The sequence below is a fragment of the Falco cherrug genome, chromosome 9, assembly GCF_023634085.1.
Source record: "Falco cherrug isolate bFalChe1 chromosome 9, bFalChe1.pri, whole genome shotgun sequence".
NCBI classification, from domain to species: Eukaryota; Metazoa; Chordata; class Aves; order Falconiformes; family Falconidae; genus Falco; species Falco cherrug.
This window is the reverse complement of record NC_073705.1, coordinates 3514790-3531775: the sequence shown is the minus strand read 5'-3', so window position 1 is coordinate 3531775 and position 16986 is coordinate 3514790. Positions and strand designations below refer to the sequence as shown.

The following is a 16986-nucleotide window of genomic DNA, read 5'->3' as shown; positions in this document are numbered from 1 at the left end:
CAAGGAGCTGTGGCTGCAGGGTCCCTGCACAGCATGCCGAGCGGGGTTTTGCTGTAAGCCAGCCGCAGAGGAGCCCTGCTCTGCTCTCAGCTTGCCTCCATCTCCCACCCCTGCCTGGCACCGCTGCCGGGTGAGACAGCAAGAGTACTGTTGGGTACTGGTGGTGGCTGGTGTCATGTTGTTCCTTATGCACCTTGCTGGATGCCTATGCCAAGATTAGCACCTGGCTTTTCTTTGCTGGGAACGAGGAATAACAGTCTGCAGAGTGATGCTGGGGAGAGCTGTGCTTTATTTTGGGATATCCCTTCCCGTGTGTTGCCTGTTGGGCTCCGTGGCAGATAGCTGCTGCCTGGAGACAACAGCAGCCTGAAAGGCAGGTAGTGGTGCAGCACGGGTGGTGAGCCAGGTAACCCCCACTGCTGAAATACAGCTTGTTCCCCCAGGGAAACCTCCCTCCTCAAATACATCAGGACTGGGACCTTTGCACCAATCTGATAATTCCCTGCTGCCAGGAACAGGGGAGGTTGTAGGTATCAGGAGCAAGCCCTGCAGCTTGCCTGCCTTGACACAGCCCCAGGGGGGTCCCTGTGGGGACGGGGGGCTTGACCGCTCCAAAAGCAATCTTGTTGGCAAGTGGTCACTGCTTGGGGCTGGACACCCACATACCTTGAGCTCATTCTTTTCCTCTGTGGGAAATATTTGCAACTTGAAGCATCAGAGGAAGGCATTGCCTACCACTTCAAGAGCATCAGAGGTGCATAGGGACCACAAGGGAGATGTCCGTGGGCAGAGGGGCATGTGGCTGGGGCTGAGCCATGCACAGGCCCTCGTACCAGCCAAAGAGAGTGGGTTCCTCACACAGGGGTGCTCTTTTCTCACTGTCATTTAATGGTGGGGTGAGTCAAAATAATCATCTTCAAGGATCCCATCCTCTCCCAGGATTTCCTCTCACAGTTGGAGTGATTTCACACTCTCCTGCAGAGGGAGAGGCTCTTCTTTATTAGCCGAATTTGTTGACACACTTTCATGCAGCTACCTTACCCAGCTGGAAAAACCAGCTGTGGAGCTGACATGGCCCTGCTGTGGCCCAGGACCAGACTGCACGCAGGGATGCTGCGAGGGGCCACGCGAGGACCCTCCCGCATACAGCAGTTCAGGGTATGAAGCAGCAGCTCACCAGCTGTTTGCAAAGCCCTGCAGGAGTGCAGCATCTGTGGCCCTGTCAGGTCCTGCCATGTGCTCCAGCACAGTACACTTGCTGATGCCCGGCTGAGAGAGGTTGGGACAGGAGCGGTGCAAGAGTGTGGCTTCACGCCTGCCCTGTCCCCAGTGAGGAGCTGCTCCCAGCAGGGGGGCTGCCCCCAGCCCAGGGTCTGGGCAGAGCTGTGTCACCTGGAAAACATGCTCATTTGCAAACCCAGGGTGTCCCAAACACCAGGATGGCTCCCGTACATCACGCAAGGAGCAGGCTGGTGAGGAGCTGCCAGGGCTGGGAGAACCTGAAAAGCTGGCTCATGGGTGCCCCAAACACCTCCCTGCCCACAGAGCCCCTCGGGGCCCTCGCAGGGAGCTTTGCATGCAGTAGCAAGACTGTTGGCGCTTTGGCATCCCGCTCCCACTGCCCTGTGCCCTGCCAAGAGCCAGACGGAGGGGCAGAAGGCGGCTTTGCACCGCACAGGGCTCTGCTGGGGTTGCAGCTCCTGGGTGAGGCTTCTTCAGCCCTCCAAAAAGTACTTTTTCTTGAGGGGGAGAAAAGAAAAAAAAAAACAAACCCAAAACAAAAAAACTTGTTCCCTGTTTGTTGCCCCATAAACTACAGTTTTAATTTCCTAAGTTACACCACAGCCCTACCTGCCCACCTCAGTGCCTATGACAGGGGAGCACACACGGTAACTGAGAGACTGGTACCAAGCTGAAGGCAGAAGGACGCAGCTTACCTACATACCTTCCCCCATGAAGGTTTGTAATGTGTTTGACAGGCTACTCATTATTCTTAATTGAACTTAATAACTAGCTTAAGGCTTTGTTATACTTTCCTTCTGTATTCACTACTGAAAGAATAACAAGGAGAAAAGTAGAGAGAAAGCTATGTGCTTAATAGGAAGAGAAAAGACAGAGGACAAGAACAAAGTTGGAAAAGCTAGGAGAACCCTCATCTTTAATGAGTATATTCAAATACTTCCAGAAAACCACGCCATAACTCAAGGAATAGCTCCTGACAGTTTCTAAGCCCATACGCAGCTTTTCCTGGGAAAGACACTTCACTTCAGGGTGGGTGCTTTTGAACGTTCACTTCTTACCCACAGAAGTCAGAAGTGGTGGGGCACGGCCACACGGGAGCAGCTCGCCCCTTGCCTCCACCGTACTTGCCACATGGGGGACAGAGACAAGCCACAGCCCGAGTATCAGTTTGCAAATACAGTGCACTTGTGTTCTCGCTCTTTTTTCTTCTCTTTAAGTTCAAAGCAACCCAACACTGTCGCCAAGTCACAAGCTTCCCAACTCGCTTGCTATATTGAGCCTAATCTAAATAGCCAAACTCACACAGGCAGCAGTAATGATCTCCCCCTTCCACACCAGAGAGGACAAAAAAACTGAGCAAAAAGTCCAGCCTCCACCCCCTTACCCGTGCTCATCTGCTAGGAGATGGCAACAAAGCCACTACTGTGCAGCCGGAGACAGGCAGGCTTGCTGCAAAACTTGAGGTGTTGTCTCCCCACACAGAAAAAAATACCCCAAACCCCATCAACCTTCAAATTTCAGCTCACAGAAAGGTGCCAGGCAGCCAGTGTTTCTACAATCCCTATTTTCTCCCTACCATCTGTTAGCAGCTGACCTGGCTCTGATCCCCCCACACCAGGGACACATCCCCAGCTCAGAGGGCATGAAGCCACACAGGGCTGCTACAGAGCAAGGCTGATGGCTTGCTGTGCCCACCACTGACCACAGGCAAGCTCGGGCACCCCAGAACGAGCAAGAAACACCAGGAAGAGCATCTTCTGCCACAGGGTAATTACAGGTCCCAGCTTAGGTCTATGGGCTCATCTCATCCATCCTCGATGGCAAATGAGATTCTCATCCAAAGCCTGTGTCGCTAGAGCCCCTCTGCTAGCTGAGGGTTGGGGAGGGGAGGGGAGGCAGCACTGCCGAGCCTCGGAGGAGCCACTGAGCCAGAGCCAGGCACTGTCCCAGCCCAGAGCATCCCATGAGCCAGCCAAACTGCTGTTCGCTAGGTTGCACGTGGCAGTGCACCTTTCATCTGGAAAGAGAAACATGTGCACTAGCAAGCAAGAGCAGAGCCTGGAAACACTAGCAAAGGCAGCTGCGGCAACAAGGTTACCTCCAGCGCATGCCAGCACTGTGGTGGCCCCAGTCGAGAGTGCGGAGCAGAGCCCTGTGCCCTTGGTGTGTGCATTGCCATCCGGCCCAGCAGCCAGCACCACATGCCCTAGAGCCCAGCCTGAACAGAAATACGTAGGTATCACTCCATGCCGTGTCCCTGGTATGCCTGTTCACACTGGCATTTTCTTCAGAAAAAGCAGATCTTGCTGCTTCTATAAACTTACTGCATGGCCCACTGCCCAGGACCAGCTCTCCCAGCTACTGTCTCTTCTTCCTGCCATCCTTGCATCTGTTCCAAATTCTTCTTTTACCACCGATTTGGAGACTCCATGGGCATGGGTGCGTGTCACATGCTGGCAGGGGAGGAAAGGCACTGCCTGAAATCCTGTGGGAAGACCAAAAGGAATTGCTGGTGGAGGTTTGTAGGGATCCAGAGGTATGTGGCGACCATAGCAGCAGCGACAAGAAGGGAAAAGCACTTTAATCTTGCTTGAACAACATCCTGTTACAAGGATCACAGGTCCACATTAAACCAAGGCCAGAGAACTTCCACACAGGAGAAAGAATATAACTTTATTTTAAAAAATAATAATTTAGCTCAAACACAAACAGGATGGCTTGATTGAAGCAGGAAGAACAATATTTACCCACAGAACTTAAACCAGACCGATTTCACTCTCTTGTAGGTGATACTTTCAGTGCCCTTCCCTGTCCACAGCTCTACGCGAGTTCCTCACCTGCATATAAAGGAATCCTGACCCGCAGGGCTCTGGGTAACAAGGCAGAGGAGAAAAGGGTGTCTGCCACACATGAAATGTTATTCTTACCTCCAGAGCCTCCGCAGAAGATCCAAAAAGCCCAAAGAGCAACACCAACATCTAACCTCACTTGCAATACAAAGGGAACAACCTGCACATCTCCCTGGAAGTCTACCTACCCATGCCCCATTCCCAGCATCCTGGCCAAGTGCATTCACCCACGCCTGAGCCCGCGCCCCCGCCCCCAGCGCCGCACACAGAGGTGTGCACGCAGGTCCCTGCAGCGCTCCTCCCTCCCCTCTCCTCACCCAGACCTGCCGATCTTTCGCCTCGCTCCGTGCCTGCGTGCCATACATTTCTTGGCACGGCAGCAGTTCGTTTCACAGTGACGGGATGTGCCCTGGGACATGCTGAGCCACTATTGCAACTTCTTCTCTTCTGTGAAGTGGCCTTTCATGCAGTTGCCATTCTGGTACATGGGGCTGCCCCCCTTCCTTCTGCACCACACCACGCACTTGTGGAGGGCGAATCCAACACCAGCCAGACACAACAAGAGAAGAGCCAAGATGTCCAGGCAGAAGTACTCATATAAGGAAAGGTCGTAAACAGCTGGGCGAAGATACGGTGCCCCGTCATGACGGAGGATGTACTCCAGCCAGTACACTGTCCTGTTGAGAGCGTGCATCGGTCTGTCCAGGTGCAAAGCCGAGATGAGCTTGGCTGCTTTTCTGTAGCTGCAAGGGGAGAAGACAAGAAGTTATCCTTCTGACAGGAGCTCCGTCGTTGAAAACTGGTCTGCGGTGTCCACTGGAGCTTTCAAGTCCCAAATAATACTTCGGGGTAGCAGCAAACTTCTTCCACGATTCTCTTCACATATGCCTCTGAAAGCCAGTCTGATGGCAAGCGTTAGCCATGGCAGTGTGAGGCAGAGCATGCTTCACTTTGTGTTTTGCTAACAAGGCTGGCAGCTCAGCTCCCAAGTCCCTGCTCAGTGGGTTCATGGGGGTTGTTGCTTTCCGAGGGGAGTCTGCACCCAAAGACCTCACCAGCAACAGCCGCACACTTGATGACTTGCCAAATCCTTTAAGGTACAGAGTTTCACCCACCTTAACAACTTATACTGAAGTCAGTAGTTGAGAGCTCCTAGTAGGTAACCCCCCCAAAATAATAATAATAAAAATAATCAAGGTCTCTGACAGCACTTCCAACACTAGCAGCTGCATGCGCCCCATTAGAAAGTGGGAGCCCTGCATCGCTGCGCTGCAGCAGATCTAGGAGAGGGCAGAGTATCTGGCTGTCAGAAGGAACGGAGGGAGTGTTACCTGCAGTCCCCTCTCTGCACTGTTTGGGCAAGACCAGGGACATCCCAAGGTGAGGTTGTGATCCCACTTTCCCTGATGACAGGCTGGTGTTAAAAGGAGAAGAGGTTGTGCCTCAGCATCTCAGAGAGCTTTCTAAGAATATTACAGAGTCAAACAGGACTGGACCACGCTCTCTAACAGCAGATGCTGCAGCATCTCCTCCTGGACCGCATCTCAGGATGCTGAGGCACTAACACATCTGGCTGCCTGAGCAATGCTTGCAGCTCTGCTCCGTCTAGGAGCCACCACAGGCTGCACAGGGTTCCACACAAAGACACAGTGGTCCCTACGCACAGCCTGCATTGAGGAAGAGCTCAGTGCTTCCCGATGCCTCACCTGGGGTCAGAGATAACTGTGACGACAGCCTGGTAAAGATCCTCTTCTTTTACTCTGCTCCAGTCCATGAGGATACCCATGCCCTTTGCCTGCACTCTGGTCATGATGTCAAACTGGTCCCCATAGAAAGGAAACCCCACCACTGGCACCCCATGATAAATTGCCTCAAATACACCGTTCATCCCGCAGTGGCTGACAAAGGCTTTCACGTTGGGGTGGCCTGTGGGCAAAGAAACAGCAGCAGGTCAGTGCCTTCCACGCTGGAACAGGGCTGCTGGTGGCTTCCTCAGCACACAGCACTGATGTTTACTGTTTAGGGAAAGCCAGGCACGCTGAGCAGAGTATGTTACCCTTTGGGAACACACCTGCCTTTTGGTAGCCCCAAACTTGCTGAGTAGCACCTGGAGGAGGAGGGAGATAGGGGCCAAGATGCAGCTTCAAGCAGGTGTTAGGCAAGGACCATGTTTTGTACAAATTAGACTCACAACAAGCAACAGACTTAGACCCACACAGGTGCTGCTGTCCTCACATGCCTTTGCTGTGGTTTGGGCTAAACTCCAGGGATGTTGCTAGTGGCACACACACACAGAGCCCAGCCCTTACCTAGCAGGTCGTTCTGGGGCAGCCACCCCATCATCAGCGTATTCTCACCCAGGTTTCTTGGCTTCTGCCCAAAGTATCTGTGGGAGGAGATAAAGGTTGGGGGTGGCGGGGGGGAGGGGGAGAAAAGAAACACAAGGGAAAAGCAGCACACAGTAATTATAAATTCAATCAGATCAAGAGATGGAAAGCAAATTCTGTGTTTTGAGATTAATCATTCCTCAACACTGATTTTCATCCAACTCATTAAAAGGAATCCCATCCCCTCCTCACCTCCACACCACCCTCTGCGGGAGGCGAGCGAACGCGCCAGCCATCTTCTCCACCAAATCGCTCGGAAGAGCTCGGATCCCAATGCCAAAGGAGACAACAACAACACCTGCATCTGCTGCTTCCACCCAGAGACGCAGACCCTGCAGGCAAAACACACACAGCTGCCTTGAAGTCTTGTTGGAGAAAGGCCCTTCCCACCACTGCTTCTGCCAGCAGAAAGTTGTCTACTTTGGACTTGGAAGAAGCCAAGTCCACCTGGAGCACAAAGCTACGTGGTTTTCACCAGGCAATGAACTCTAAAGCCACTGTGATTTCTGCACCCAGCCAGGCAGAAATTACTTGAGCACCTGCTAGGCTTGGGAGCTTGCAGGGAGGTGTCCAGACCTGGCATTTCATACATTACCTCCTGCTTCAGCGTTAATGCAATTACTCTTTGGCAAGGCGGGCTCTGGAAACACAGGGCCCACACAGGAGCAGCCAGAGCAGAGAAGGAAATTGGAGTAAAAAAAGAGGAAGGCTATTTTCCACCACTGCTAAGGCAGGAGGTCTGTCAGTGCCTCCAGCCCAGTCTGGTACAACAGACCAGACTGTGCAGGCAGAGCCAGAAGCATCTCGCCGAGATTCCCCACAAATGCTTCAACGTCGAAAGCTCCTGGAGGCGGCAGAAGGTTTTGGCATCTTGCCGGGAGGCTTCTATCCACCCTTGACAGCTACTTGCAGACAGCAGATTTAGGTTTTTTGGTCACTGGGCAGCGGTGGGTACAGCTCCAGCAAACACCACTGTTGTTTGTCTTTCATCTGGAGGCTGCCCCTAACGCCGCATGAACAGCTGTGTATCTAGAACACTCCCTATTTTTTTCCAGCCAGGGCCAGAAGGCTGCAGGGAGAAGAAATCAGGCACCACAGCTGCCATGGAGCAAACACAGACTATTCCCTTTTATGCCAGGCTGGGCTGAGCCTATTTCTCCTTATGGATCCTGCTTGGCTTCAAGTTTCCCGTGTGCCCCAGTCAGGAGCACTTCAGGGAAGTTTCACAAAGTCTGTCTATGGACAGGAATACTTCCTTGAAATAAACACCACAGAAGAACATGGAGGGAAAAAAAAAGCTCTTCCTGTTATTAAAGGAGAAAAATAGGATAATTAATTCAGAATATTAATATTCTGAATATAAATATATTAATATGATATTAATATAATAATGAATATAAAATATTATTAGTAGTGTACAGGTTGGGGGATTTTAGCACAGAGGAGTTAAAAAGCCTATCATAGTGGTTTTGCCTGGGGATATTTGTCTTTGTTGTGTGCTTCAGGGACTCAGACCAATCTTTGCAGATATGCTTAAAAAGCCCTAAAACAACTCAACAGCCAAGAATCAAAGAAGTTTTCAACTAAGGGATTTTGGTTTCTCCATCCTCTTTGGGTTCACATCCTTTAAGCAACACAACCACCAAAACTGCTAAAGAAGAGAAAACCCTAGTTTTACTTTTCTAAATTACAGTGACTCATAAAACAATGATTATGTTATCCATTCTAATTGGGCCTTAGCATTTGACTTGCAGAAACAGCGTGAAAGTTGCTAGGGAAGCACAGCTGACCACCAAAAGTTCTCACCATCTCTCAAACACACATCGGTGTTTCACAGAGTCCTAATTAGAGGAACCGATCACAGCGTTTCAAACACGAGGAAATAAACACCTTCATCATGTAACTGTTCCAGTTCACACGGGAGATTTCTTAAGCTACATCTAGACCTCTAGAGACCCTTCTCTTCTGCTGGCATCCCATAACCTGGATGCGAACACGCCTACCCACTGGCATGACTGCCACCGCCTACCGCAGGGCCCCACTCTCATCGCCATCGCTCTTCCCTCAGGTGCCCTGGGCTCTGTTCTGGAAGCCATGAAGCACATGAGTAATGCCCCAGCAAACAACTCCCTTCTTTACAGGGCAGGCACGTACGCGGCCAGGTTGGACCAAGCCAGCGTTTTGCAAGAGCTGTGAGGCAGCCGTGCTCTGACGTGGCTTTCGGAGCACCCTACGTGCGCTGCACTGCCTGCATGCCGAGCCCCACGGGAAAGGGTGATGTGCAGCCGAATGCATCCAGAGAACTTCTGTTCTCAAGCACCTAACCTCGCTTTTTCCTTTTAACTGGAAAAAAAATCAGCACTCACTGTCGCAATTAAAGCTGCCAGAGATCTTGACAAGCCTCGAATCATATGAAACTTGAATCTTTTCTCCATTTCAGTCCCTCAGCCAGGACATCAGGACAACCTGACTGCCCAAGTGTCATTATCCCACTTTATCCCCTCCCAGTGCTTGTAAAAGTGGGAAGGCAATGGGAGGAATGGCAGACAAGTCTGCTCTGTTCCAGTATTGCCTTCGGTTGGAGCATTTAAGAGCTCGTAACTCTGGATTTATTACTGGGGATAGAGTGGCACAGGCCACAGAAAGACTCTGGGATGCCTGGGGAGTTTTCTCTCAGGGCTGGACCTTGAGGAAAAGGAGATGATACACTTCAGCTCTGCACACTTTGGAATTCCACATTGAATTTGGTGGGGGAAACAAGCACAGCTCTCCCCTATGTGTTCTTAAAACTACAAGCTCGAGGGCAGAAATGCCCTGAAAGAAATAGGATTAAGGAGGAATTTCTGGATTGACATAAATCATGGATGAAGCAATGGAGACTCTTCTTCCCACTTCCACTTCAAGTGTAGGAACAAACATACTACTCATGATCAGATCCCAGGGGCAACACTGCCAATCCAGGACTCCCACATGCTATCTTCCATGGACAGTGAAACCAAATCCCGCTTCAGGGTGGACAACTTAATTCCACACCCTCCCTGCAACCCTAAGATCCTCACTGTTCCCCGTCTCCTTGCCGCACCCAAGTGCCAAAACACAGCAGCTTTCCAGGCTCCTGGGGCTTCAGAGCAGAGGTTCTTCAAAAGGAGGTCTGTACTGGATAACTCCCTGGGTTGATGTGTCATCACAACTTGGATCTTTCCTGCACTTACCACTGGAAGGGGCTTTGCAGGCTCAGCAAGGATCCCCCCTGTGAAAATGACATGGGGGAGCGTTGGGCGGGGAAAGTCCAGCACGACGTCATTACAGAGGAAGAAGAGGCTAGTTCCATGGACAAGGTCCAACATGGATGTCCTGGGCTCCACCCTGTGCTTCTCCATGAGACGCTCAAACTTGGGCAGGATGACCAACTTTGTAGCCACACGGGTGATCATGTAGACTAGGAGATTCCAAGTCCTACCAAAGAAGCCCATCTTGTCTGTCATCAGGGAGTTAAACTCGGGGACGTAGGCAATGGGGGAAGTAGCACCAATCTCTGCTGGAAACCAGAAGCCAGTGGAGATCACAGCATATTTGACACGGAGGATGTGGGCCAGGATAAAGCCGCACATCTCATTGGGGTCCACCAGCAGGAGATCAAAGTGCTCACGCTGGAGTTTCTGCAGAAGGGTGGAGTTTCCCAGCACCAGGTCACAGTTTTCCAGGTACTTCTCCAAAAAGGAAAACATCTCCAGAGAGGTCATCTTCCCTTGGAAGACACGCTTTATCTTCTCCTGCACCCAGGCGTCCGCACTCTCTGTGCTGAAGATACCCCAGTACCTTTGCACACGGAAGCCAGGCAGGTAGGTTTCCACATCCCGACTCTCATGAAGAAGCAGCACGGGGTCATGGCCTCGGTCAGTCAGCGCCTCTGCCACTCGCATGAAGACTCGCAAGTGGCTGTCAAAGACGACGGTGGGCATGATCAACACCTTGGCACAGTGGGATGGCTCCAGAGCAAATGCAGCCACTAGGAAGAGAAGAGCAGCAGGACACGGTAGCACCTTTATCATCTTCATTGCTGCAAGGAGAGAAAGATGCCATTAATATAGTATGAAATGCTCCATCATGTACCTGGGCAACTGACAACTAGGGTTGTAGCTGCAGACCAGAAGCTTGTGAGCTGGGAGTGACCTGGAGTCCATCGCTGGAAAAAAAACCAAACAACCAGAAAGCCAACAAAAAGCAATTTTAAAAAAGCCATAAAAACACACCCACAAAACCCCAACAAAGTCAGCTATCATGGTGTATCAGGGGAGTTTTCCAGAAATTCAAACCCACTTCTCTGTGCTCCCACCGCTCAGGAGCCAGCAGACCCACCTGCAGAGGGTCAGGGAGGGCGAGTGGCTGGAGGAGCTCTGCTAGGTCACAGCACCAGCACCGCCACCGGCTGCTCAGCCCCCAGTTACCGCTACCGACCCAGCCGGATCTCATTTCTATTTCTGCCCAGCCAGAATGGCCGGTTCCCTCAGAGCCCTTGATGTCTGTGATCTCGCTGGGAGACCTGTGGAGCCCGGTGGGGATGCCGCAAGGCACGCTCCAGCTTCAGCCCTCACGAGGCTGCCAAGCCACCTTGCCCAGCACAGCCGGGCGGGAGCGAGCCCGGCACAGGGCAGGACCCTCTGTGGGGAACCGCAGCCCCGGGGAGCCCTGCCACGGAGCAGCCATGGGAGGGTGGGGAGGCTCCAGGGAAAGGGCTGGGAAAGGAAAGCAGGCGCCAGGATGCTGATGCACTGGAAGAAGGCGAACCCAGAAGGCAGCCCCAGAGATAACGCGCAACACCCGCAGCATGCTGACGCCCCTTAGTCACACTCCTACGGCCGCCATCCCACCCCCAGCTTGGTGAAACACCCAACGTCTCTGTTGTGCAAGGGATGTTGCTACATCACTGGAAGCGAACGCGCCTCACCCACACCTTACATTATTTTGGGAGAAGAATTAAGCGATAATTATTTGGGAATAGTTAGAAGCATAGCCATGTCCTGAGGACCCAGTTCAGACATGCTAGGAAGGTGGGGGGCGGGGGGGAGTTATGATGGGAAAAATGATAAGCAGGTTTTGGACGGCCCCCTACGCTGAGCCCAGGGGGGCTGCAGGGATGTGGTTGAGCAGAATTTGGTACAAGATTTTTTGCCAGCCTCTCCGCTATTGCCTGATCAATTAAGAGGCAGTAAAGAAAGTCATGGATAAGATCCAATCTTATCCAATCTTCAGACTCCCCTCAGCAGCTGGGTATCTCTGGCCAGCAACAGCATGTGGGGGTGCAGACATGGCAGAGTAGAAGTGCCATGCTCTCCCCACCTCCTGCACCGCTTCCCTGTCCCAAGTGGGGACAAGACATGGGAAAGAAACAGGGCAGCCACCAGCGGAGACCCTCCCCTGTCTCAAAGGCAACCCCTACGAGTGCCCACATTCCCACCCAGGGCCAGCTGGGTGGCTGTGCCTGCAGAAGCCACGAGAAACATGAGAAATGCTGGCAGATACCAAGGGGGTGGTCAGACCCACAGAGCAAGAGCTCCAGGAGGATGGAGGTAAAGGCAGTGGGCTAGAGAGAAGAGGGCAGAAGCCCTGCGAGGAAAGTTAAGGATATGGCCAGCATCCTGCGTCCCTGCCAGTGGGAACAGGCCGGCCTGTGCCAGCAGGCTGGTTGCCACGGAGCTACAGCCTACAGAGCTGGTCTAGTTCTCAGCATACTTGATTGGGGTGGGTGGGATTTATCCTGCTCAACAGCAGGGAAGGTAAAGCATTCAGCTACAGCATGGTGCAGCACATCCCGAGCACATGCAGCCTCCAGAGGAGAGAGGAAGGGACAGCAGCCCAGTACTGCTGGGCTTCCCCAGGCCAGCGGGAGCTCCGGACAGGCTCCATGGCAGCAACAGGTGTAGGCTTGTCCCAGGGCACCTAGTAGGTCACACACATGTGTAAGTATGCTGAGAAGAGCAGCAGAAATGGTTTTATGTGTGGGGTGGGGTGTGTTTTCTCATTGGGCAACAAGTAAAAGGTGAAGAAACAGCACAGGTGAAAGGTAGTTATTTAAAAGAAAAAATTTGTCACCCATCTTCAGCAAGGGCTGTGTCCTGACACAGACCTACGCGCTAGATGTTGCTGAGACCCTCAGCTCTGCCAGGACCCTCTAGGGGCTACCAACATGCACATGACAAGCAAGCTGTCGACCTCAGCCCTCTGGCCAGGGGCAGATGCTGGCACAGGAGGCTTACAAACTGCTCTTGGCTGCTTCATCCCTTCTAACATCAGGAGCAACCCCTACAGGTGCTGGCTCAGGGACCCCTTCTCCCTGCCCAGGCATCAAGGGAGACTGTAAATCTTCCAAAGTGGTGAGAGGATGCTAGGCTGCAGGAAGGGACCTTTTTCTTACCACCAGTGCCAATCTCTGCTCCATGCACTCCTGGAGAGGTACCCTGGCCATGGCTCCAGCCCCAGATCAATCAGAGTTTCAGCCAGGCACATCCCTGCTTTTTAGGCAAATACCAGCTCAAAGGGCAGCACTCTGCTCTTTGTCCCCTGTTCAGTAGCCAGTCACTGTTAGTATCTCAGGCTGGTAGCAAAGGGGAAAGACAAACCAGCCTGTAAGCATGGAAGGGCTAGATGGCCTCGCAGTCCACCTGCTCACCTCATTGTTTACCTGTTACCAGCACCAGACAACGAAGGTGCCCCAGGAGCTTTGCAGCAGGGTCCTCCTGCACAGGGTGCTGGCTGTAGGCCGGTGGGCTTCCATGAAGCCTCTGAACTGCTGGGCACGGGAACGTGATGCTGCGGGGAGGTGAATTCACAGCATGCGCCTTGGCAGAAGCATGAAATGCAAGTAAGCAACAGATCCCACACTTGATCTGAGAATGGAGCAGACAGAACCACCTCCTTGTTTGCAGTCTGCAAGGACGGGGCTAGGGGCTAAATATTGCAAGAAGTAACACTGCCACTGCCAGGAGAAGGCTTGCACAGAGCAGACCCTTCCCTGTTTTCATGAGAAGCACTCAGTAAAGCCACACCGACCAGCTGATGTACGCCGAGCAACCCTCCAAACACCACCATTAACACTGACAGCCAGAAGTCAGGGTTGAACAAAACTACTGAAAAAGCCCATGCCACAAAAGCTTCAGTTTCACTGCTTCAGCAAGCGGGGCAGGGTGGGCACCTCAGCAAGAGCCACGACCAGAGCCTGCTGCAGGAGGGGTGGACAGGGGGAAGCCCCCTCATGACATCCCCCTGTCCTGCGTGTCTGGCCGCCCTCTACTGCTGGCAGTTTGCTTTTAAAGCCACGGCAGGGCATTGGCATTGGGGTGGGAGGCAGCAGAAAGGGTGCAGAGAGAAAACAGCCTTCTGAATTCCCCTACCCTGAAAAAAACTCTTACTGGGCTGAAATCTGCCCCTTGATTTTGCCCTGTTTAACACATTTGACAGGGAACGACTTTGGTATCGATGGAAAATTACATCAATTTAACTTAAGTAACTGAAAAACTACAGCTCTAAAGAGAGATGTTTAATTCAGGTGATTTTTACTAGTTTGAAGTACTAAAACCTCTGACAGCAAGCAGTCTAGGCAGGGAAGCCCATGAAGAAAGAGCAGTAAATGGACTCCAGTGCAAGGACGCTGCTGCTTATGTCTCTCCCTTTCCTCCAGTATTGTGTTACCTAGTTCCTGCAGAGGGCTTGGAAGCCCATATCAACAGGGCACAATTATTTCCCTTCCTGCATCCTAGTCTCTATCCAGCTCTTGCCCACCAGAGGAAGAAATGTTTTCAGCGTAAACTTCTCAAGAGTTAACAAAGCAGCACAACTCATTTGAAGCCACAAGGAAATGCATCTTCCACTTGGATGCTCAAAACTCTTCCTGGAATAAGAAACCAAAGTTTGCCTCATCTGTTGGATATGATCCAGAAAAAACAGGGCCATCTGCTACCATCAAGTTCATGACAGCCAGCCTGGCTGTGGCTAATTTATGGAAGCCAAAACCGGGTGCAAGCAGGCGGGTAAGCAGCTGGCAGAGCAATTCTGCCACTGTGGGAAGATGTCACACTACAAGCAGGAGCTGCCTGGGGGAATCTCTAGTAAAAACCTAGAGGATGCAATGCTGTATAAAGTAAACTTAATAAATGGCACGTCGAAAAAGGGAAGTCTAACCATCAACCACATCCAACTCAGTGCTTGGTGGGTTTCTGTGCTCTGGTTTTGGGTGACCAGAGACACCTGTTTCACCAGAGCCATCACCTGGGGAAACAACACTAACACTAAAATACTAATGTTAGTATTGCAGTATACCAATACTAGTATTAATACAGAAAACAACAAGCAAGAAAAAAAAAGCCACTTCCCCTTCAAATATAAGCCTCCCCGGGCAGCCTACAGCCCCAAGTTTTTTAAAATACCATCTGCACACAGACTGAACAGTGCACAGATGATCTGCGCAAAACAGTGTACCTTTCTGGCATTTTTCTTTCAGCATCTTCACAGCAGCTCACGAGAAACACAGAGAATGAAGAAAGCCCAGACCCCAAAAGACTCAAGGGAACAACCACAGCAGTGATCAAGTCAGCATCAGAACAACCTGTGCTTTGCACCAGGCTCAGCACTACTGCTTCCACACCGTGGCATCAGAAGCACTCTGCTTGTCCTCATCCATTTTGGACAAAAGCTGATGTTGTTCCCAATTAGTTCCAAACTTTTAGGACTTTGGTCCATCTTCAACATCCTTCCTGGCTCATCTGAGTTTTACTGGGGAAGCTCTAGAGGCAAGGTGGAAATCTGTGGGACAGCAGGAGGTGGGCAGTCCATAGGACACAGCCAGGGAACTGTGGTATTAAAGAAAATACTGGTCCATAACAACTGAGAAAAGAAAAAGGTCTCTAACTCACACACCTGCAACAACTTGAGCTGGGGGATGGCATAAAACACCACACACCTGCTTCCCCACCTGGCCTCTCACCATCCCACCTAGGTGATGAGCAAGGTTCCCCCCACTCCACATCCACAGGCTGCCCAGCTGTTTTCTGACATGGACAGAGGGTTTGTGCCCCCCCAGTGCTCCACAACAGCAAGTTCCTCCAGATGGCCTTTCCCCCTCACTTGTAACATGCTTGCAAGGCAGCAGCGGCCGACGCCAGGCTGCGCTCCCTGTGAGAGGTCCCAGGTCTGGCTGCAGTGTGGGAGCACCTGGGAATATCATTTGTAATCCCTGGATACAGGAGACAGAAAGGCTTGGGGCCATTTCCAAATATTCGCCCGAGCCATACATCTCGACATGAGAGCATACAACGGTTCTGTGCAGGGTTTGGTCTTAAGAAGCAATTACGCCTGTACGGTGGCCAAGCTGAGCAGGTTCTGGAGGCTGCAGAGAAAGCTGGAGAGGTGCGACCGACCAGGCTGCAGAGAAGCAGCCAGGAGCAGGGAGGAAGCAAGTCTTCCGCTTACTGCCCTGTCACTTCAGCTTCTTTCTACAGAGAAGGGCCACGTTTAAAGTCATTAAACATCCCAGAAGGTTGTGAAACCTTGTGTAGGAAGCACTGGGGATTGATAGAGTCCTGACAGACAAGTCTGATCACATTTGGCAGAAGCAGAGAAGCTAGAGATGCTTACTTATCTTCAGTAAGCCAAGTGACACCCCCACGTTAAAGAAAAAAAAAAAAAAAAAGGAAAGGCAAACCCAGACCAAACAGCTTCTTGGCTCGGAGCGCCCCGGAGGAATGAGACCTGGCTGAGCTGCCACAACCAAAGCGGGGGATGCCTGGGGCGAGGCGGCCGGGCAGGAGCAGAGGATGCTCCCGGGACCCGCTCCCGGGACCCCCTCCCGGAGGGGCGCGAGGCGAGTCACAGCAGCGCTTCCAGCGCCCGCCCGCGTGCCGAAGCTCCGGCCCCGCACGGCTCAGCCGGCGCTGGGCCCCCGCTGCGCCCCGGCCGGGGGCCCAGCCCACCCAGCGCCCACCCGCACCGAGCCGGCCCCCGCGGGCAGGGGGACCCCCGCCCAGCCTCCCCCTCCTCTCGGCACGGCGAGCGGCCCGCGGTGCCCGGACGGGCAGCAGGAGGAGCAGCGGCCGCGGCCTTACGGATCCCCACCCCGGCACCCACCTGAGCGAGCGCGGCCGGCGGCGCGGCCCGGTGCGCACGCAGAGCCGAGGCGGCGCTGGGACAGGAGCAGCCGCCCGCCTCCCCCTTTCAGCCCGGGCGGGGCCGGGCGGGGCCCACGGGCCGCCCCGGGCCGGGCGGGGGGAGCGCGGAGAGCCGCCCCCGCCACCCCAGCCCGCGGCTCCTGCCCTGCCCCCTGCCCCGCCCGAGCATCCCCCAGCGAGCGGGGTCCCCGCATCCCTCCTGCCTCACTGCACTCCAGCGAGCAGTGCCCGGCTGGGATGCTCACAGGGCCAGGACCCCATCCTCCTGCGCACACGTTACTGGGGTCAGCAGAACGGGGAGCACGCACAGGGGAGCTCGGGCGCGGGTGACCGCGTTCCAGGGCACCC

General features: G+C 53.1%; 1 protein-coding gene across 1 annotated transcript; it reads right to left on the bottom strand.

Moving 5' to 3' along the window:
- Positions 1-3894: 3894 nt before the first annotated feature.
- LOC102047748 (2-hydroxyacylsphingosine 1-beta-galactosyltransferase-like) lies at positions 3895-16787 on the bottom strand. The gene is made up of 6 exons (XM_055721407.1): positions 16598-16787; positions 9691-10538; positions 6671-6810; positions 6401-6477; positions 5798-6017; positions 3895-4834 (listed from the first exon to the last, which is right to left on the bottom strand). The coding sequence occupies exons 2-6, from the start codon at positions 10534-10536 to the stop codon at positions 4519-4521; spliced, it is 1599 nt and encodes a 532-aa protein (XP_055577382.1). The 5' UTR covers positions 10537-10538; positions 16598-16787; the 3' UTR covers positions 3895-4518.
- Between the last annotated feature and the right edge of the window lie 199 nt (positions 16788-16986).